Below are 21,616 nucleotides of genomic sequence, written 5' to 3' on the forward strand. Positions count from 1 at the left end.
GAGTGGGGAGGGGGATCAGGGTGGGAGGACGACGGGACAAGGACAGAGAATGGGGAGAGGGATGAGGGTGGGAGGACGACGGGACAGGGACAGAGAGTGGGGAGGGGGATGAGGGTGGGAGGATGACGGGACAGGGACAGAGAATAGGGAGGGAGGTGGGAGGACGACGGGACAGGGACAGAGAGTGGGGAGGGGGATGAGGGAGGTGGGAGGACGACGGGACAGGGACAGAGTGTGGGGAGGGGGATGAGGGAGGGAGGTGGGAGGACGACGGGACAGGGACAGAGTGTGGGGAGGGGGATGAGGGAGGGAGGTGGGAGGACGATGGGACAGGGACAGAGTGTGGGGAGGGGGATGAGGGAGGGAGGTGGGAGGACGATGGGACAGGGGCAGAGAGTGGGGAGGGGGATGAGGGAGGGAGGTGGGAGGATGATGGGACAGGGACAGAGAGTGGGGAGGGGGATGAGGGAGGGAGGTGGGAGGACGATGGGACAGGGACAGAGAGTGGGGAGGGGGATGAGGGAGGGAGGTGGGAGGACGATGGGATAGGGACAGAGTGTGGGGAGGGGGATGAGGGAGGGAGGTGGGAGGACGATGGGACAGGGACAGAGAGTGGGGAGGGGGATGAGGGAGGGAGGTGGGAGGACGATGGGATAGGGACAGAGAGTGGGGAGGGGGGAGGGGGATCAGTGCTGGGGCCCCAGCTGTTTACAATCTATATCAATGACTTGAAGGGACCAAAGGTACGGTTGCTAAATTTGCTGGTGACAAAGATAGGAAGGAAAGTAAGTTGTGAAGAGGACATAAGTCTGAAAAGGGATAGAGATAGGTTAAGTGAGTGGGCAAAGACTTGGCAGATGGAGCATAATGTGGGAAAGTGTGAACTTGTCCATTCTAGCCGGAAAAATAAAGCAGAATATTATTTAATTGAAGAGAGATTGCAGAACTCTGAAATGCAGAGGGATCTGGGTGTCCTAGTGCACAAAACACAAAAAGTTAGTATGCAGGTATGGCAAGTGATTAAGAAGGCAAATACAATGTCATTTATTGCAAGAGGAATGGAATATAAATGTAGAGATGTTTTGCTGCAGTTGTACAGGGCATTGGTGAGACCACATCGAGAGTACTACGTACAGTTTTGGTCTCCTTACTTAAGAAAGGATATCATTGCATTGGAAGCAGTTCAGAGAAGGTTCACTCGACTGATTCCTGGGATGAGAGGGTTTATCTTAGGAAAGGTTGGACAGGTTGGGTCTGTGTTCACTGGAGTTTAGAAGGATGAGAGGTGATCTTATTGAAACATATAAGATCCTGAGGGGACTTGACAGGGTGGATGCTGAAAGGATGTTTCCCCTTGTGGGAGAGACTGGAACTAGGGGTCACAGTTTAAAAATAAGGGGTCTCCCATTTAAGACAGATGAAGCAAAATTTTTTGAGGTTCGTTAGTCTGTGGAACTCACTTCCCCGGAGAGCGGTGGAGGCAGGATCATTGTTTTTAAAGCAGAGTTGGACAGATTCTTGATAAATAATAAGGGAGTCAAAGGGTATTGAGGGTAGGCAGGAAAGTGCAATTGAGGCCACAATCAGATCAGCCATGATTTTATAGAATGGCAGAGCAGGCTTGAGGGGCCGAGTAGTCTACTCCTGCTCCTATTCTGTATCTAACTTTTAAAAAGGAAGTGGATGATAATTTGCAAAATCTTTTTAATCTGCAAGAATTAACGAGTGGCAAAATATGTTTTCACTCAATTGTGAATTCAACAGATTACAGAAGAAAATACATCTGAAAATCTGTGCTGCCAAGTTCTGGAGAAAGAAAACACACTGGCTGTTGAAACTAGTCTGGCATTTAATCTGTTTGAATATCCTGGTGCAGATATGGTTAACTAAACAAGTCTCAATCAACCCAATACATATCAAACCCAAACCGCACCATTGCAAAGTGAAAGCACAGTCCACCCAGGGGCCTCCATATAATCCGAGTCAGATTATATGATTTCAGAGTCAGTCTCGAAATCTCTCTCTCTCTTTCCCTCTCATTTCTTTTTCTGAACATCTCAAAATGGCTTCTCAGTTATCAGTGTGGCACAAGAGATGAGCTTTATGATTTGTTCAGACATTGTCCCGATATGATCTGACCACCTGTCAGCTTTTTAAAGGATCTCCGTGTTGGGGATTGTTTTCGGCTATCTGATCTTCATGGGTCATCTCTGGCAGCACTTACCTTCCGGGAGAGGAGCGGACCTGCAGGGAAAACACTGAGCGAGAGAAGAGGTTAAATTGAGCCTGAGGATCGTGTCCCAGTCACTTACCTTCCCGGAGCGGACCTGCAGGGAAAACACCGAGCGAGAGAAGAGGTTAAATTGAGCCTGAGGATCGTGTCCCAGTCACTTACCTTCCCGGAGCGGACCTGCAGGGAAAACACCGAGCGAGAGAAGAGGTTAAATTGAGCCTGAGGATCGTGTCCCAGTCACTTACCTTCCCGGAGCGGAGAGCAGTCCAGGCACGCCGGAATTTGAAAACAAAGTGAGCAATGACATCACAGAAAAGCTACAAGGTGATTAGTTGGTGAGTAACTGCTGTTAGGGAATAACTCTAAATAGCTGGGTAAGTAACTAAAAGTAAAGAGAAAGGTCTGCAGTTTTTTAATATAGTAGGTAGCTTTTTTTTAGGGAATCAAGGTCCCTAGTGTAAATTTAATTTTTGGGTAATTTATGGGGATAAATTAAGGGTAAGTCATGGCAGGGCAGCTCGGCAGCGTGGAGTGCTCCTCCTTTGCAATGTGGGAAGTCGAGGACACTTCGTGTCCAGGGCAAACACGTGTGCAGGAAGTGTCTCCAGTTGCTGCTACTTGAAATCCACGTTTTGGATCTGGAGCAGCGGCTGGAGACACTGGAGCATCCGCGAGGCTGTGATCATCGTGGATAGCATGTACAGGGAGGTGATCACACCGCAGGTAAAGACTGCTCAGACAGAAAGTGAATGGGTGACCACCAGGCGGAGTAGAAGAACTAGGCAGGTAGTGCAGGAGTCCCTTGGGTCCATCTCCCTCTTTAACAGATATTCTGCTTTGGATACTGTTGGGGGAGATAGCTTCTCAGGGGAATGCAGCAAGAGCCAAGTCTGTGGCACCATGGGTAGCTCAGTTGCACATGAGGGGAGGAAAAAGAGTGGAAGAGCTATAGTGATAGGGGATTCCATTGTCAGGGGTACAGATAGGCGTTTCTGTGGCCACAAATGTGACTCCAGGATGGTATGTTGCCTCCCTGGTGCTATGGTCATGGAGCAGCTGCAGGACATTCTGAAGAGGGAGGTTGAACAGTCAGAGGTCGTGGTACACATTGGTACCAACGACATAGGTAGAAAGAGGGATGAGGTCGTGCAACAAGAATTTAGGGAGCTAGGTAGCAGATTATAAAGCAGGACCTCAAAGGTTGTAATCTCTGGATTACACCTGGTGCCACGTGCTAGTGAGCATAGGAATAGGAGGATAGAGCAGATGAATGCATGGCTGAGGGGATGGTGCAGGAGGGAGGGCTTTAGTTTCCTGGATCACTGGGTCTGTTTCTGGCAAAGGTGGGACCTGTACAAGTTGGACGGGTTGCACCTGAACCGGAACGGGACCAACATCCTTGCTGGGAGGTTTGCTAGTGCTGTTGGGGGGGGGGGGGGGCGGGGGGGAGAGGTTTAAACTAATTTGGCAGGGGGATCGGATACAGAGTGCAGGTACAGTAGGGGGTGATGCACAGTCAAATATAGAAAAGAATTTGAGTCAGTCTGGAAGGCAGAGCAAGTATAGACCTGTTAAGGCCCAAGTGAAAAATGCAAGGCTGGATTGCATCTATTTTAGTCGAAGGGTGGGTCAGTAAATTTGCAGATGATACAAAGGTTGGTGGAGTTGTGGATACCGAGGAGGGCTATTGTCGTCTGCAAAGGGACTTGGATAGGTTGCAGTGCTGGGCTGAAAAGTGGCAGATGGAGTTTAACCCTGAAAAGTGTGAGGTCGTCCATTTTGGAAGGACAAACATGAATGCAAAATACTGGGTTAACGGTAGGGTTCTTGGGCATGTGGAGGAGCAGAGAGACCTTGGGGTCTATGTGCATAGATCATTGAAAGTTGCAACTCAAGTGGATAGGGCTGTGAAGAAGGCATATGGGGTGTTAGCGTTCATTAGCAGAGGGATTGAATTTAAGAGCCGTGAGGTGATGATGCAGCTGTACAGGACCTTGGTAAGGCCTCATTTGGAGTACTGTGTGCAGTTCTGGTCGCCTCATTTTAGGAAGGATGTGGAAGCCTTGGAGAGGGTGCAGAGGAGATTTACCAGGATGTTGCCTGGAATGGAGAATAAGTCTTACGAGGAAAGGCTGAACATTCTAGGCCTCTTCTCATTAGAAAGGAGAAGGATGAGGGGTGACATGATAGAGGTTTATAAGATGATCAGGGGAATAGATAGGGTAGACAGTCAGAAACTTTTTCCCCGGGTGGAGCAAAGCGTTACAAGGGGTCATAAATTTAAGGTGAAGGGTGGGAGATATAAGGGGGATGTCAGGGGAAGGTTCTTTACCCAGAGAGTGGTCGAGGCATGGAATGCCTTGCCCGGGGAAGTTGTTGAGTCAGAAACTTTAGGGACTTTCAAAAGGCTTTTGGATAGGTATATGGATAAAGGAGAATGATGGGGTATAGATTAAATTGTCCTTGACAGAGGACAAAGGATCGGCACAACATTGTGGGCCGAAGGGCCTGTTCTGTGCTGTATGTTCTATGTTCTATGTTCTATGTTCTATTTTAAAGCAAGGAGTCTTACTAGTAAGGCAGATGAATTGAAGGCGTTGATTAGCACATGGGATTATGATATTATTGCTATCACAGAGACATGGTTGAGGGAGGGGCAGGACTGGCAGCTCAATATTCCAGGGTATAGAATCTTCAGGCGTGACAGGGGAGGGGGTAAAAGAGGAGGTTGCATTGCACCGTTGATCAAGGAGTCAATTACTGCAGTAAGGAGGGATGATATCTTAGAAGGTTCCTCAAATGAGTCCATATGGGTAGAACCTAAAAACAAAAAGGGGGCAATCACTTGGCTCCCAATCACTTGGGAATGTACTACAGGCATCCAAATAGTCAGGGAGAGATAGAGGAGCAGATATGTAGGCAAATCTCAGAGAGGTGTAAAATTAATAGGGTAATAGTAGGGGACTTCAACTTCCCCAATATCAACTGGGATAGTCTTAGTGCAAAAGGCTTAAAGGGGGCAGAATTTTTTAAATGCATACAGGAGAGCTTTTTGAGCCAGTACGTAGATAGTCCTACAAGAGAAGGGGCAGTACTGGACCTAATCCTAGGGAATGAAGCCGGACAAGTGGTAGAAGTGTCAGTGGGGGAGCATTTCGGGGATAGTGACCATAACTCTAAGATTTAAGGTAGTTATGGAAAAGGACAAAGATGGACTGTAAATAAAGGGACTGAATTGGGGGAAGGCCGATTTCAATATGATAAAACAGGATCTGGCCAAAGTGGACTTGTAGGCAAGTCTACATCAGACCAGTGGGTGTCATTCAAATAGGAAATAGTGAGAGTTCAGAGCCAACATGTACTTGTTAAGGTGAAGGGTAGGACCAACAAGTCCAGGGAACCCTGGATGTCCACGGATATAGAAGATTGAATAAGGAAAAAAAAGGAGGTTTATGGCAGATTCGGAGCGCTGAAAACAGCGGAGACACTAGAGGAGTATAGAAAGTGTAGCGGGGGTACGTAAAAAAGCAATTAGGAGAGCGAAGAGGGGACGTGAGAAAACACTGGCGGGCAAGATAAAGGAAAATCCTAAGGCGTTTTATAAGCATATTAAGTACAAGAGGATAACCAGGGAAAGGGTAGGGTCCATTAGGGACCAAACTGGCAATCTGTGTGTGGAGCTGGAGGACATAAGTGAGGTTTTAAATGATTACTTTTCATCTGTGTTCACTATGGAGAAGGACGATGTTGGTGTAGAGATCAGGGAGGGGGACATCAAAATCAATAAGAAGAAATGTTATAGTTTCATAAAGGGAAAACGGGTGGTCAAGAGCAATGTAGGCCCACTAAAAACTGAAACTGGAGATATTGTCATTGATAATGGGGAAATGGCAGACATGTTGAACAATTACTTTGCCTCAGTATTTACAGTTGAAAAGGAGGATAATTTGCCAGAAGTCCCGAAAATATTAATAGCCGATTGGGGACAGGGACTTAACACAATGAACATAAGTAAAACATCAGTAACAAGGAAATTAATGGAACTAAAGAGTGAGACATCCCCAGGACCTGACGGTTTCCATCCGAGGGTGTTAAAGGAAGTAGGGGAACACCTTGTAGATGCCCTAACTATAGTCTTTCAGAGTTCCCTAGATTCAGGAGTGGTCCCTCTGGATTGGAAAATTACACATGTCACTCCACTTTTTAAGACGGGTGAAAGGGGGAACCAAGGAAATTACAGACCAGTTAGTCTGACATCTGTGGTGGGCAAGTTGCTGGAGTCTATAATCAAGGATAGGGTGACTGAACAGCTCGAAAAATTTCAGTTACTCAGGGACAGCCGGCATGGATTCATGACGGGAAGGTTATGCCTGACAAATCTCATTGAATTTTTTGAAGAGGTGACTAAGGTAGTGGACAGGGGAATGTCTATGCATGTTATTTATATGGACTTCCAGAAGGCATTTGATAAAGTCCCACATAAGAAACTGTTCACTAAGGTAGAAGCCCATGGAGTTGAGGGCAAATTATTGACATGGTTAGGAAGTTGGTTGAGTGGTAGGTGACAGAGAGTGGGGATAATGGGTAAGTACTCCGATTGGCAGGATGTAACTAGTGGTGTCCGGCAGGGATCTGTGTTGGGGTCTCAATTATTCACATTATTCATTAACGACTTGGATGATGGCATAGTAAGTCATATATCCAGATTTGCTGATGATATAAAGTTAGGCGGCATTGTAGACAGTCTAGATGATAGCATAAAATTGCAAAGAGATATTGACAGACTAGGTGAATGGGCAAAACTGTGGCAGATGGATTTCAATGTGGGAAAGTGTGAGGTTATCCATTTTGGACCAAAAAAGGATAGAGCAGGGCATTTTCTAAATGGGAAGATGTTAAGTACAGTGGATGTCCAAAGAGATTTGGGACTTCAGGTGCATAGATCTTTAAAATGCCACAAGCAAGTGCAGAAAATAATCAAAAAGGCTAATGAATGCTAGCCTTTATATCTAGAGGATTGGAGTATAAAGACACAGAGGTTATGCTGCAGCTGTACAAAACCCTGGTTAGACCCCACTTGGAGTACTGTGAGCAGTTCTGGGCACCACACCTTAGGAAGGATATATTGGCCTTGGAGGGAGTGCAACGTAGGTTTACAAGAATGATACCTGGAATACAGGGGTTAAGTTACGAGGAGAGATTACACAAATTAGGCCCGTTTTCGCTAGAATTTAGAAGGTTAAGGGGTGATCTGATCGAAGTCTTCAAGATATTAACAGGAAAAGACAGGCTGGATAAAGATAAACTATTTCCACTGGTTGGAGATTCTAAAACTAAGCGGCATAGTCTAAAAATTAGGACCGGACCGTTCAGGAGAGATGTTAGGAAGCACTATTTCACACAAAGGGTGGTAGAGGTTTGGAACTCTCTCCCACAAACAGAAGTTGAAGCTAGAACAGTTTTTAATTTTAAATCTGAGATAGATAGATAGATTTTTGTTAAGCAAAGATATTAAAGGATATGGGCCAAAGGCAGGTATATGGAGTTAGGCCGCGGATCAGCAATAATCTAATTGAATGGCAGGACAGGCTCGAGGGGCTGAATGGCCTACTCCTGTTCCTATCTTCCTCTGTTCCTACTTGAATATATTAGCATTGAAAGGGAGGAAGTTTTAGCAGGGCTTAAAAGTGGATAGAACCCCAGGCCCAGATGAGATGTATCCCAGGCTATTATGTGAGGCAAGGGAGGAGATAGCTGGGGCTCTGACACAAATTTTCAAATCCTCTCTGGCCACAGAAGAGGTACCAGAGGACTGGAGGACAGCAAATGTGGTACCATTATTCAAGAAGGGTAGCAGGGATAAACCAGGTAACTACAGGCCAGTGAGTCTAACATCAGTGGTTGGGAAACTATTGGAAAAGATTCTGAGGGACAGAATTGATCTCCACTTGGAGAGGCAGGCATTAATCATGGATAGTCAGCGTGGCTTTGTCAGGGGGAGATCGTGTCTAACTAACTTGATTGAATTTTTTGAGGCGGTGACTAAATGTGCAGATGAGGGTAAAGCAGTTGATGTCGTCTACATGGACTTCAGTAAGGCTTTTGATAAGGTCCCGTATGGGAGGTTGGTTAAGAAGGTAAGGGTCCATAGGATCCAGGGCAATTTGGCAAATTGGATCCAAAATTGGCTCAGAGGCAGGAGGCAGAGGGTGATGGTCGAGGGTTGTTTTTGCGAGTGGAAGCCTGTGACCAGTGGTGTACCACAGGGATCGGTGCTGGGACCCTTGCTATTTATAGTGTACATTAACGATTTAGACGTGAATATAGGAAGTATGATCAGTAAGTTCGCAGATGACACGAAAATTGGTGGTGTCGTAAATAGTGAGGAGGAAAGCCTTAGATTACAGGACGATATAGATGGGCTGGTAAGATGACTGGAACAGTGGCAAATGGAATTTTATCCTGAGAAGTGTGAGGTGATGCATTTTGGGAGGACTAACAAGGCAAGGGAATTAACAGTGGATGGTAGGACCCTAGGAAGTACAGAGGGTCAGAGGGACCTTGGTGTACTTGTCCATAGATCACTGAAGGCAGCAGTACAGGTAGATAAGATGGTTAGGAAGGCATATGGGATACTTGCCTTTATTAGCCGAGACATAGAATATAAGAACAGGGAGGTTATGATGGAGCTGTATAAAATGCTGGTTAGGCCACAGCTGGAGTACTGTGTACAGTTCTGGGCACCACATTATAGGAAGGATGTGATTGCACTGGAGAGGGTGCAGAGGAGATTCACCAGGGTGTTGCCTGGGCTGGAGCATTTCAGCTATGACGAGAGACTGGATAGGCTTGGGTTGTTTTCCTTAGAACAGAGAAGGCTGAGGGGGAACATGATTGAGGGGCATTGATAGGTTAGATAGGAAGAAACTTTTTCCCTTAGCGGAGGGGTCAATCACCAGGGGGCATAGATTTAAGGTAAGGGGCAGGAGGTTTAGAGGGGATTTGAGGAAAATTTTTTTCACCCAGAGGGTGGTTGGAATCTGGAACACACTACCTGAAGAGGTGGTAGAGGCAGGAACCCTCACAACATTTCAGAAGTATTTAGATGAGCATTTAATGCCATAGCATACAAGGCTATGGGCCAAGTGCTGGAAAATGGGACGAGGATAGTTAGGTGCTTGATGGCTGGCACAGACACAATGGGCTGAAGGGCCTGTTTCTGTGCTGTATAACTCTGACTCAGGTGAACATGGATCCATTTTGTAATATGGTGTGAATGTGTTGTCCAAGTTTCACAGGCACAGTGGTGCAGTGGTTAGCACCGCAGCCTCACAGCTCCAGGGACCCGGGTTCGATTCCGGGTACTGCCTGTGTGGAGTTTGCAAGTTCTCCCTGTGTCTGCGTGGGTTTTCTCCGGGTGCTCCGGTTTCCTCCCACAAGCCAAAAGACTTGCAGGTTGATAGGTAAATTGGCCATTATAAATAGTCACTAGTATAGATAGGTGGTAGGGAAATATAGGGACAGGTGGGGATGTTTGGTAGGAATATGAGATTAGTGTAGGATTAGTATAAATGGGTGGTTGATGTTCGGCACAGACTCGGTGTGCTGAAGGGCCTGTTTCAGTGCTGTATCTCTAATCATAATCTAATCATAAAGCAGGGTTGCTAAAACATCAGCTGCTGTATCCTCTGAGCTTGGTCTTCAGGCTGAGGCCTCACCTGACTCCGAGGTACTGACAGAGTTTGCCAAAAGCTAAACTGGCTTTGGTGATTCTGCAAACTGCTTTCAATGGATTGTTTGCAAACCAGCCTGGGAGTGGGCCACAAGACCAGAGCCAGCACTTTGGTTTATCCTGTATTGTAAGGTTAAAAAACCGATTCGAGTCCTGAATCAGATCCTGATTCCAATACTGAGATTATTGAAAGCCATATGAAAAATAGCAGCAAATTAAGTGTTGAAGAGCAATGGTGTGAGGGCACATCCTTGCTTCACCCCAGTTGCAGTGCCGAAGGAGATTTCCATTGTTGCTCAGCCCAAGTTGTGAGAGAGACTCGCACACAGGAGTTAATGCTATCTGGTACAAAGACTTTTCTTCTTTCATAACTTGGTAAATTTTCTGTTTGTATTGAATTGGATTGAGTGGACTGTCTGATCTGATGTTTATTCTGAAGGGAGAACCTAGCTGTCTATCTCACCCACTCACTGCAGTTCACTGGCTTCTTTCAGCAGTGTGTAGGAGCAATGCACCAACATCGCAGGATGCTTTTTTTTTTGCAGTGAATTCTGTCATCTAGTCAGCAGTAGAGGTGACTGAAGGACATGGCAGGTTAAACTGTTCCTGTTGCTCAGTGTCATTGCAGGACCCTTTCTGACTGCAGACGTAAGTTGAGTTGAAGAATTGAAGAGTCAGACGATTCTACACCTGGGGTCACTCTGCTACTAATTGCCCCCAGGTCCAACAATCCGAACCAAACACACCTTAGTTTTGATATGAGAAGCAAACAAAGCAATTAAATGAGTTAATACTCAAACCCTGGATCAATTTATTAGTTAATTGCTGAGGTAACCAGATCATGTGTTTTATTTATTTAGATATTTATTTAGAGATACAGCACTGAAACAGGCCCTTCGGCCCACCGAGTCTGTGCCGACTATCAATCACCCATTTATACTAATCCTACATTAATCCCATATTCCTACCACATCCCCACCATTCTCCTACCACCTACCTACACTAGGGGCAATTTACAATGGCCAATTTACCTATCACCTGCAAGTCTTTGGCTGTGGGAGGAAACCGGAGCACCCGGCGAAAACCCAGGCGGTCACAGGGAGAACTTGCAAACTCCACACAGGCAGTACCCAGATTTCAACCCGGGTCGCTGGAGCTGTGAGGCTGCAGTGCTAACCACTGTGAACTAGATGTGAAATCTAGGGCCAAGGGTCATGGAGCCAAGACCCACTCCACCTAATCTGATAGTTTAATGCCGAACTAAGAGAGTGCTGCATTGTCAGGGATGCCGTCTTTTTAATGAGATATCAAACCAAAGCCCTGTCTCCTTGTTCAGGTGAATGTTACAGATCCCATGGCACTGTTTGTAGGGTCGTTGACAGTGCTATCAGGCAGCATTAACTCATCAATAACCTGATCGCCGATGCTCAGTTTGGGTTCTGCCAGGGCCACGCAGCTCCAGATCCCATTACAGCCTTGGTCCAAACATGGACAAAACAGCTGAATTCCTGAAGTGAGGTGAGGGTGATGGCCCTTGACATCAAAGCAATATTTGACCGAGTGCGGAATCAAGGGACTCTAGCAAAATTGTCATCATTGGGAATCAGGTGGAAAACTCTCCAATGGCTGGAGACCTAGGCCCAACCATCTTAAGCCGCTTCATCGATGACCTTCCCTCCATCATAAGGTCAGAAGTGGAGATGTTCACTAATGATTGCAATGTTTGGTACCATTCACAACTCCTCCTGTAATGAAGCAATTCTTGCCCACATGCAGAAAGACCTGGATCAGGCTTGGGCTGATTACGTGACAATACATTCATGTCATACAAGTGCCAGGCAATGTCCATCTCCAAAAAGAGAATGTAACCATCTCCTCTTGACATTCAGTAGAATTACCATTGCTAAATCCCCAAACATCAATATCCTGGGGTTACCATTGACCAGAAACTTAACTGGACCAGCCATATAAATACTGTAGCCACCATCTACAAGCACAAGTTAGGAGTGTGATGGAATACTCTCCACTTGCCTGGATGGGTGCAGCTCCAACAACAGTCAAAAAGCTCAAGACCATCCAGGACAAAGCAGCCCGCTTGATTGGCACCCCATCCACCACCTTAAACATTCACTCCCTTCACCACTGACGCACAGTGGCAGCAGTGTGTACCGTCTACAAGATGCACTGCAGCAACGCACCAAGGCTCCTTAGACAACACCTTCCAAACCCACAACCTCTACCACCTAGAAGGGCAAGGGCAGCAGATTATTGGGAACGCCACCACCTGCAAGTTTCCCTCCAAGTCACACACCATCCTGACTTGGAACTATATTGCCGTTCCTTCACTGTCGCTGGGTCAAAATCCTGTAACTCCCTTCCTAACAGCACTGTGGGTATACCCACCCCACATGGACTGCAGCAGTTCAAGAAGACAGCTCACCACCACCTTCTCAAGGGCAATTAGGGATGGGCAATAAATGCTGGCCTGTCCAGTGATGCCCACTTCATACTGGATGGGGACTTGGGATGAAAGGCAAAAGGGAGTTTCCCCAGTGTGGACGTAGCTGAGATTTCACACAGGAAGGAAGGTGGACAGGAGTTTGCTCTGGGATGTTTGATGCAGCCAGGAGTCTGATGAGCCCAGAAACGTGAGTGAAGACAGGGAATGGGATTGGATTGGATGGAATGGCCAATGACTGACTGCAGTTTGCTTTCTGTCTTCCAGGTGCCACCCACCAGCAGCTGATTGACGGGGCAGAGAAGGCGAGTGAAGGAAAGGTCATGGGGAGGTTTTTCAGTTTCTACCCTGAGCGAAGTGTGGAATTGACAGCTTGGTTAACGAGTTGGATGAGGAAAGGAGCCGTTGCCATAGCAACCATGAACATGCAAGTAGCTGTGCCGGAGGGAGAGGAGATCCCAGATGCCTGGCACCATCAGATGATCTTCGGAGTGGACACTGAAGGGATTTACATGACCAATCCCTTAGAAGTAGGTGGGTAGAGGAGACTGGGACTCATTCCAGATCTCATTAACCCCTCCCTGCCTGTCCCAGACAGATTGGCATCCAGATTTGAACAGGGAATTAGCAAATCCACACAATACTCGGAGTGTATTAGCCATCATCATTATCATTCACCACTTCATACAGCATTCATTTGTTATAATCAGTAAAATAGGACAGATCATATTCAGATTATTTAAAAGCAGATTTAAAAAATGAAATTAAATTCTTTTCTTTTTGACTCCATCAGCTGCCGGTTTCAGCGTCCTTTTATTTCTGGGTAAATGTTGATTGACAAGATGCAGTTTGCAGTGTCAGACCAGACGCGTTCAGACTCAGTCTGTCAAACTGTTACTTTCTCTTAAAGTGTCTGGATTAAGGAGATTGCAGACCATGCTGGATCCATGTGTATTTCAGGATTTACATTTTTAACAATAAGACACAGACCAGTTACAGGCCCTCTGACAGCGCGGCACTCCCTCAGTGCTGGCCCTCTGACAGTGCGGCGCTCCCTCAGTGCTGGCCCTCTGACAGTGCGGCGCTCCCTCAGTGCCGGCCCTCTGACAGTGCGGCGCTCCCTCAGTGCTGGCCCTCCGGCAACGCGGCGCTCCCTCAGTGCTGGCCCTCTGACAGCGCGGTGCTCCCTCAGTGCTGGCCCTCTGACAGCGCGGCGCTCCCTCAGTGCCGGCCCTCTGACAGTGCGGTTCTCCCTCAGTGCTGGCCCTCTGACAGTGCGGTTCTCCCTCAGTGCTGGCCCTCTGACAGCGCGGTTCTCCCTCAGTGCCGGCCCTCTGACAGCGCGGCGCTCCCTCAGTGCTGGCCCTCTGACAGTGCGGTTCTCCCTCAGTGCTGGCCCTCTGACAGTGCGGTTCTCCCTCAGTGCTGGCCCTCTGACAGCGCGGTGCTCCCTCAGTGCTGGCCCTCTGACAGCGCGGCGCTCCCTCAGTGCCGGCCCTCTGACAGTGCGGCGCTCCCTCAGTGCTGGCACTCTGACAGCGCGGCGCTCACTCAGTGCTGGCCCTCCGGCAACGCGGCGCTCCCTCAGTGCCGGCCCTCTGACAGTGCGGCGCTCCCTCAGTGCTGGCCCTCTGACAGTGCGGCGTTCCCTCAGTGCCGGCCCTCTGACAGCGCGGCGCTCCCTCGGTGCCGGCCCTCTGACAGCGCGGCGCTCCCTCAGTGCCGGCCCTCTGACAGTGCGGCGCTCCCTCAGTGCCGGCCCTCTGACAGCGCGGTGCTCACTCAGTGCTGGCCCTCTGACAGCGCGGCGCTCACTCAGTGCTGGCCCTCTGGCAACGCGGCGCTCCCTCAGTGCCGGCCCTCTGACAGCGCGGTGCTCACTCAGTGCTGGCCCTCCGGCAACGCGGCGCTTCCTCAGTGCCGGCCCTCTGACAGCGCGGCGCTCCCTCAGTGCTGGCCCTCTGACAGTGCGGTGCTCCCTCAGTGCTGGCCCTCTGACAGCGTGGCGATCCCTCAGTGCCGGCCCTCTGACAGCGCGGCGCTCCCTCAGTGCTGGCCCTCTGACAGTGCGGTGCTCCCTCAGTGCTGGCCCTCTGACAGCGCGGCGCTCCCTCAGTGCCGGCCCACTGACAGCGCGGCGCTCCCTCAGTGCCGGCCCTCTGACAGCGCGGCGCTCCCTCAGTGCCGGCCCTCTGACAGTGCGGCGCTCCCTCAGTGCTGGCCCTCTGACAGTGCGGCGCTCCCTCAGTGCCGGCCCTCTGACAGCGCGGTGCTCACTCAGTGCTGGCCCTCTGACAGCGCGGCGCTCCCTCAGTGCCGGCCCTCTGACAGTGCGGCGCTCCCTCAGTGCTGGCCCTCTGACAGTGCGGCGCTCCCTCAGTGCCGGCCCTCCGACAGCGCGGCGCTCCCTCAGTGCCGGCCCTCTGACAGCGCGGCGCTCCCTCAGTGCCGGCGCTCCCTCAGTGCTGGCCCTCTGACAGTGCGGTGCTCACTCAGTGCCGGCCCTCTGACAGCGCGGCGCTCCCTCAGTGCCGGCCCTCTGACAGCGCGGCGCTCCCTCAGTGCCGGCCCTCTGACAGTGCGGCGCTCCCTCAGTGCCGGCCCTCTGACAGCGCGGCGCTCCCTCAGTGCTGGCCCTCTGACAGTGCGGTGCTCACTCAGTGCCGGCCCTCTGACAGCGCGGCGCTCCCTCAGTGCTGGCCCTCCGACAGCGTGGCGCTCCCTCAGTGCCGGCCCTCTGACAGTGCGGTGCTCACTCAGTGCCGGCCCTCTGACAGCGCGGCGCTCCCTCAGTGCTGGCCCTCCGACAGCGCGGCGCTCCCTCAGTGCCGGCCCTCCGACATTGCGGCGCTCCCTCAGTGCTGGCCCTCTGACGGTGCAGCGCTCCCTCAGTGCTGGCCCTCTGACAGTGCGGCGCTCCCTCAGTGCCGGCCCTCCGACATTGCGGCGCTCCCTCAGTGCTGGCCCTCTGACAGTGCAGCGCTCCCTCAGTGCCGGCCCTCTGACAGCGCGGCGCTCCCTCAGTGCCGGCCCTCTGACAGTGCGGCGCTCCCTCAGTGCCGGCCCTCTGACAGCGCGGCGCTCCCTCAGTGCTGGCCCTCTGACAGTGCGGTGCTCACTCAGTGCCGGCCCTCTGACAGCGCGGCGCTCCCTCAGTGCTGGCCCTCCGACAGCGTGGCGCTCCCTCAGTGCCGGCCCTCTGACAGTGCGGTGCTCACTCAGTGCCGGCCCTCTGACAGCGCGGCGCTCCCTCAGTGCTGGCCCTCCGACAGCGCGGCGCTCCCTCAGTGCCGGCCCTCCGACATTGCGGCGCTCCCTCAGTGCTGGCCCTCTGACAGTGCAGCGCTCCCTCAGTGCTGGCCCTCTGACAGTGCGGCGCTCCCTCAGTGCCGGCCCTCTGACAGCGCGGTGCTCACTCAGTGCTGGCCCTCCGACAGCGTGGCGCTCCCTCAGTACTCCACTTGTAGGCTGGGCCCTGAGAGAGTGCTGCGCTGTCAGATTTTATGCTCAAGTCCCTGGAGTGGGGCTTGAACACACACTACCTTCTCACTCGAGGGTGCTTATGTACTGAGCTTTGCTAACAGCGTTGAAGGGAATTGAATAATTAAGGGAGTGGGTGATTGTTAGTTTTTGGAAGCAGTCAAACTGTGGAGTCTGGTATCTTTCGATCCTGTTATCCACACTTTGTATTCTGCAGGCTCCACTCTGGACTGGGTCGTATGAGAGAGGATTGTGGGGACTGAACTGGGGGAAGTGATTCCAGGGATTTCTTGCTGGCTGTTGACTTGGTTCCTGTGTTATTGGCTCCCTGGGACTGAATTTTAGATTTGAATGGTGGGTCTTTAGCTGAACGAGGGGAGAAGAATTGCTAACCCCGAGTCTAATGATATCTCCCCTCTCCGCAGAGAAAAGGAGCCTCGTGGAGCGGCGCCTATGCAGTGACTCGCTCCTGTTGGTCCGGCAGCAAGATATCCTGACTCGGCTCTCGGAGGGCACTGACTTCTCAGTGCTCGCACAGCTCCCGGAACATTCCCTGTGGGAGCAGGTGGATGTTGCGAGTGAGTGGATTTTGGTTTACTGGAGCTTTCCGCTTACTTGCTGATTGAGGGGGTCATAAGCAATAGAAAATACAAGCCATACTCAATCTCCCAGCATATCAAACCTATTACGGAGACGTGGATATCACAGGGGCAGGAATGGATGTTGGATGTTCCGGGGTTTAGGTGTTTCAAAAGGAATAGGGAGGGAGGTAAAAGAGGTGGGGGAGTGGCATTGTTAATCAGGGATAGTATCACAGCTGCAGAAAGGGAGGTCGTCGAGGAGGGTTTGTCCACTGAGTCATTATGGGTGGAAGTCAGAAACAGGAAAGGAGCAGTCACTTTATTGGGAGTTTTCTATAGACCCCCCAATAGCAACAGAGACATGGAGGAACAGATCGGGAGGCAGATTTTGGAAAGGTGCAGAAGTAACAGAGTTGTTGTCATGGGTGACTTCAACTTCCCTAATATTGATTGGAACCTCCTTAGTGCAAATAGTTTGGATGGAGCAGTTTTTGTCAGGTGTGTCCAGGAAGGTTTCCTGACTCAATATGTAGATAGGCCGACTAGAGGGGAGGCTATGTTGGATTTGGTGCTTGGCAAAGAACCAGGCCAGGTGGCAGATCTCTCGGTGGGAGAGCATTTCGGTGATAGTGATCACAACTCCCTGACCTTTACTATAGTCATGGAGAGGGACAGGAGCAGACGGGATGGGAAAATATTTAATTGGGGGAGGGGAATTACAATGCTATTAGGCAGGAACTGGGGAGCATAAATTGGGAACAGATGTTCTCAGGGAAATGCACGACAGAAATGTGGAGGTTGTTTAGGGAGCACTTGCTGCGACTGCTGGATAGGTTTGTCCCGATGAGGCAGGGAAGGGATGGTAGGGTGAAAGAACCTTGGATGACAAGAGATGTGGAACAGCTAGTCAAGAGGAAGAAGGAAGCTTACTTAAGGTTGAGGAAGCAAGGATCAGACAGGGCTCTAGAGGGTTACAAGGTAGCCAGGAAGGAACTGAAGAATGGGCTTAGGAGAGCTAGAAGGGGACATGAAAAAGTCTTGGCGGGTAGGATTAAGGAAAATCCCAAGGCGTTCTACACTTATGTGAGGAACAAGAGGATGGCCAGAGTGAGGGTAGGGCCAATCAGGGATAGTGGAGGGAACTTGTGCCTGGAGTCAGAGGAGGTAGGGGAGGTCCTAAATGAATACTTTGCTTCAGTATTCACTAGTGAGAGGGACCTGGTCATTTGTGAGGACTGCGTGGAACAGGCTGATATGCTCGAACAGGTTGAGGTTAAGAGGGAGGATGTGTTGGAAATTTTGAATGATATGAGGACAGATAAGTCCCCGGGGCCAGACGGGATATACCCAAGGATATTACGGGAAGTGAGGGAAGAGATTGCTGCGCCTTTGGCGATGATCTTTGCTTCTTCACTGTCCACTGGAGTAGTACCGGATGATTGGAGGGTGGCAAATGTTGTTCCCTTGTTCAAGAAAGGGAATAGGGATAACCCTGGGAATTATAGACCAGTCAGTCTTACGTCGGTAGTGGGCAAATTATTGGAGAGGATTCTGAGAGACAGGATTTATGATTATTTGGAAAAGCATGGTTTAATTAGAGACAGTCAGCATGGCTTTGTGAGGGGCAGGTCATGCCTCACAAGCCTTATTGAATTCTTTGAAGATGTGATAAAACACATTGATGAAGGAAGAGCAGTGGATGTGGTGGATATGGATTTTAGCAAGGCGTTTGATAAGGTTCCCCATGGTAGGCTCATTCAGAAAGTAAGGAGGCATGGGATTCAGGGAAAGTTGGCTGTCTGGATACAAAATTGGCTAGCCCATAGAAGTCAGAGGGTGGTAGTAGATGGAAAGTATTCAGCATGGAGCTCGGTGACCAGTGGTATTCTACAAGGATCTGTTCTGGGACCTCTGCTCTTTGTGATTTTTAAAAATGACTTGGATGAGGAAGTGGAAGGCTGGGTTAGCAAGTTTGCCGATGACATGAAGGTTGCTGGAGTTGTGGATAGTGTGGAAGGCTGTTGTAGGTTGCAACGGGACATTGACAGGATGCAGAGCTGGGCTGAGAAGTGGCAGATGGAGTTCAACCTGGAAAAGTGTGAAGTGATTCATTTTGGAAGGTCGAATTTGAATGCGGAATACAGGCTTAAAGACAGGATTCTTGGTAGTGTGGAGGAACAGAGGGATCTTGGGGTCCATGTCCATAGATCGCTCAAAGTTGCCACCCAAGTTGATAGGGTTGTTAAGAAGGCGTATGGTGTGTTGGCTTTCATTAGCAGGGGGATTGAGTTTAAGAGCCGCGAGGTTATGCTGCAGCTGTATAAGGCCCTGGTTCGACCACACTTGGAATATTGTGTTCAGTTCTGGTTGCCTCATTATAGGAAGGATGTGGAAGCTTTAGAGAGGGTGCAGAGGAGATTTACCAGGATGCTGCCTGGACTGGAGGGCATGTCCTACGAAGAAAGATTGAGGGAGCTAGGGCTTTTCTCATTGGAGCGAAGAAGGATGAGAGGTGACTTGATAGAGAGGTACAAGATGATGAGAGGCATAGAGAGAGTGGATAGTCAGAGACTTTTTCCCAGGGTGGAAAGGGCTATCACCAGGGGGCATAATTTTAAGGTGATTGGAGGAAGGTTTTGGGGAGATGTCAGAGGTAGGTTCTTTACACAGAGTGTGGTGGTTGCGTGGAATGCACTGCCAGCGGTGGTAGTAGAAGCAGATACATTAGGGACATTTAAGCGACTCTTGGATAGGTACATGGATGATAGTAGTATGAAGGGTATGTAGGTAGTTTGATCCTAGAGTAGGTTAAAGGTTCGGCACAACATCATGGGCTGAAGGGCCTGTACTGTGCTGTACTGTTCTATGTTCTATTGTACACCCGTTACAGCCTTAGCAGCAAGGCTGACACTCAGTACCCTCACCTCCTGACTCTTTAAAGTCTCTCCACCATCTCCAAGGCTCAAGTCAGGAGTCTGAGGGAATGCTCCCCACTTGCCTGCAACAACACAGCAAAAGCACTGCAAGGAGCAAGCAGCCCCATTGATCGTCCCTGTCACCGGGCTCAGTCTGCACTCCCTCTAACACCAACACACAGTGGCAACAGTGTGTACCATCTACAAGATGTATTGCAGTAACTCACCAAGGCTCCTTAGGTAGCACCTTCTAAACCAGTGACCTCTACCGCCTAGAAGGACAAGGGCAGCAAATGCATGGGAAAACCATCACCTGCAAGTTCCCCTCCAAGTCACACACCATCCTGACTTGGAACTATATCGCCGTTCCTTCACTGTCACTGGGTCAAAATCCTGGAACTCCCTTCCTCACAGCACTGTGGGTGTACCCACACCAAAGGGACATATTTTAAATCTTGTTTGCAAAAAGATTGAGAGAGATGAGGCGTTGCACAGTTTTGAGAATATAATTTGGATTTGGAGGTGGAGGAGGAGTCCAGAGGGCAGTGTTAAAAGTGGGAGGAAAGGTTCAGGGGAATTGACCACGTGGTGTTAATAAACTTGTCACTAAATGAAGCAGTGACTCTGTGATGTATATTTATTCCCTCCTCAGGGCAGGTTGGTCAAATGGTTCCCAAAGACGTCGCTCCCGCTGAAGTTTCTGACTCAGGCTTTGTCATCATCCCTGCTGCCTACAGGTCAGGGGTCACGCTGTTTGCCCTGAGACATTCAGAACTGGCAAATGAGCTTTTATCTGCCTCGGAGCTGCCTTTATTACACTAATCTAGCAATCGTACCTTGTCAGTAACCTTAAACTGCACAGAACAAACTAGAGGTTTAGATGCCTTCAGCAAATTTCTTCAAAGCCTCGGAGGATCAGAACTCATCGAGTGAATCGGGATATTGCAGGATACAAGAGAGAAAAGCAATGAGTGCAAACCTTGCACAACAGCAAGTGACCAGCAAGAGGCACTGATTCCTGAACACACAACCAGGGTGTGTGTGTGCGGGGAGAGAGAATGTGTTCGGGGTGGGGTGTGTGGGTGTGTTCTGTAATCTTTATGCTTTTTGTTAATTAAATCAGATTAAATGTGCTACTTTTTTAAAGACAATCGAGTCACTGATAACTTTTTGAACTCTTGATCTTTTTCTCACCTCCTCTAAATCACTTCTGATAGATCTCGATTTGGTGGATTATTGAAACAGTTGCCTCCCATTCCCTTCATTTCTCTCGGTAACTATCCTGCTTTGTCCAGTCTTCCATGGGGAGGTGGTGGGGGTGAGGGGGGTTTAAATTCCCAACAGTACTAATCCCAACCTCACCCAGTGTCCAGGCGTAACATGCTCACTGTAGGGGACAGCAGACAGTAATTGAGAACAGGTTCCTTGAGCTGATTTCCACCTTGTTTGGTCCAGGGCCCCCAGTTATGGAGATGCTCAGCACACACAGCACAGAGCCTTGGTATTGTTAACACTCTTGTGAGCATTTTAATATGTTTTTCTACGTTAAACTGCTACATAAATGCAAGTTGTCCAACTGAGAGGTCAGATGGGGCCTCAGGTTAACATCTCACTGGAAAGACAGCCCCTCCCTCAGTGCTGGCCCTCCAACAGTGCGGCGCTCCCTCAGTACCGACCCTCCGACAGTGCGGCGCTCCCTCAGCACTGACCCTCCGACAGTGCGGCGCTCCCCCAGTACCGACCCTCCGACAGTGCGGCGCTCCCTCAGTACCGACCCTCTGACAGTGCGGCGCTCCCTCAGTACCGACCCTCCGACAGTGCGGCGCTCCCTCAGTACCGACCCTCTGACAGTGCGGCGCTCCCTCAGTACCGACCCTCCGACAGTGCGGCGCTCCCTCAGTACCGACCCTCCGACAGTGCGGCGCTCCCTCAGTACTGACCCTCTGGCAGTGTGGCGCTCCCTCAGTACCGACCCTCCGACAGTGCGGCGCTCCCTCAGTACCGACCCTCCGACAGTGCGGCGCTCCCTCAGTACCGACCCTCCGACAGTGCGGCGCTCCCTCAGTACTGACCCTCCAACAGTGCGGCGCACCCTCAGTACCGACCCTCCGACAGTGCGGCGCTCCTTCAGTACTGACCCTCCGACAGTGAGGTGCTCCCTCAGTACTGACCCTCCGACAGTGCGGCACACACTCGGTGCTGGATTATGTGTGTCAC

The 21,616-nt window shown here is 50.1% G+C and overlaps 1 protein-coding gene across 9 annotated transcripts in view; it reads left to right on the forward strand.

Annotated features, from left to right (window-relative positions):
• Positions 1–20,530, forward strand: part of LOC137378417 (uncharacterized) — a 576,275-nt gene extending 555,745 nt beyond the window's left edge. For all 9 annotated transcript variants that reach the window (XM_068048741.1, XM_068048743.1, XM_068048738.1 and 6 more), the window contains exons 3-5: positions 12,691–12,957; positions 16,329–16,481; positions 20,052–20,530. In XM_068048741.1, coding sequence (XP_067904842.1) covers positions 12,691–12,957; positions 16,329–16,481; positions 20,052–20,221 — 590 coding nt within the window. In that variant the 3' untranslated portion in view covers positions 20,222–20,530. The remainder of the gene's footprint in view (positions 1–12,690; positions 12,958–16,328; positions 16,482–20,051) is intronic.
• Positions 20,531–21,616: the final 1,086 nt, after the last annotated feature.

The sequence above is a fragment of the Heterodontus francisci genome, chromosome 16, assembly GCF_036365525.1.
Source record: "Heterodontus francisci isolate sHetFra1 chromosome 16, sHetFra1.hap1, whole genome shotgun sequence".
Classification (NCBI taxonomy): Eukaryota; Metazoa; Chordata; class Chondrichthyes; order Heterodontiformes; family Heterodontidae; genus Heterodontus; species Heterodontus francisci.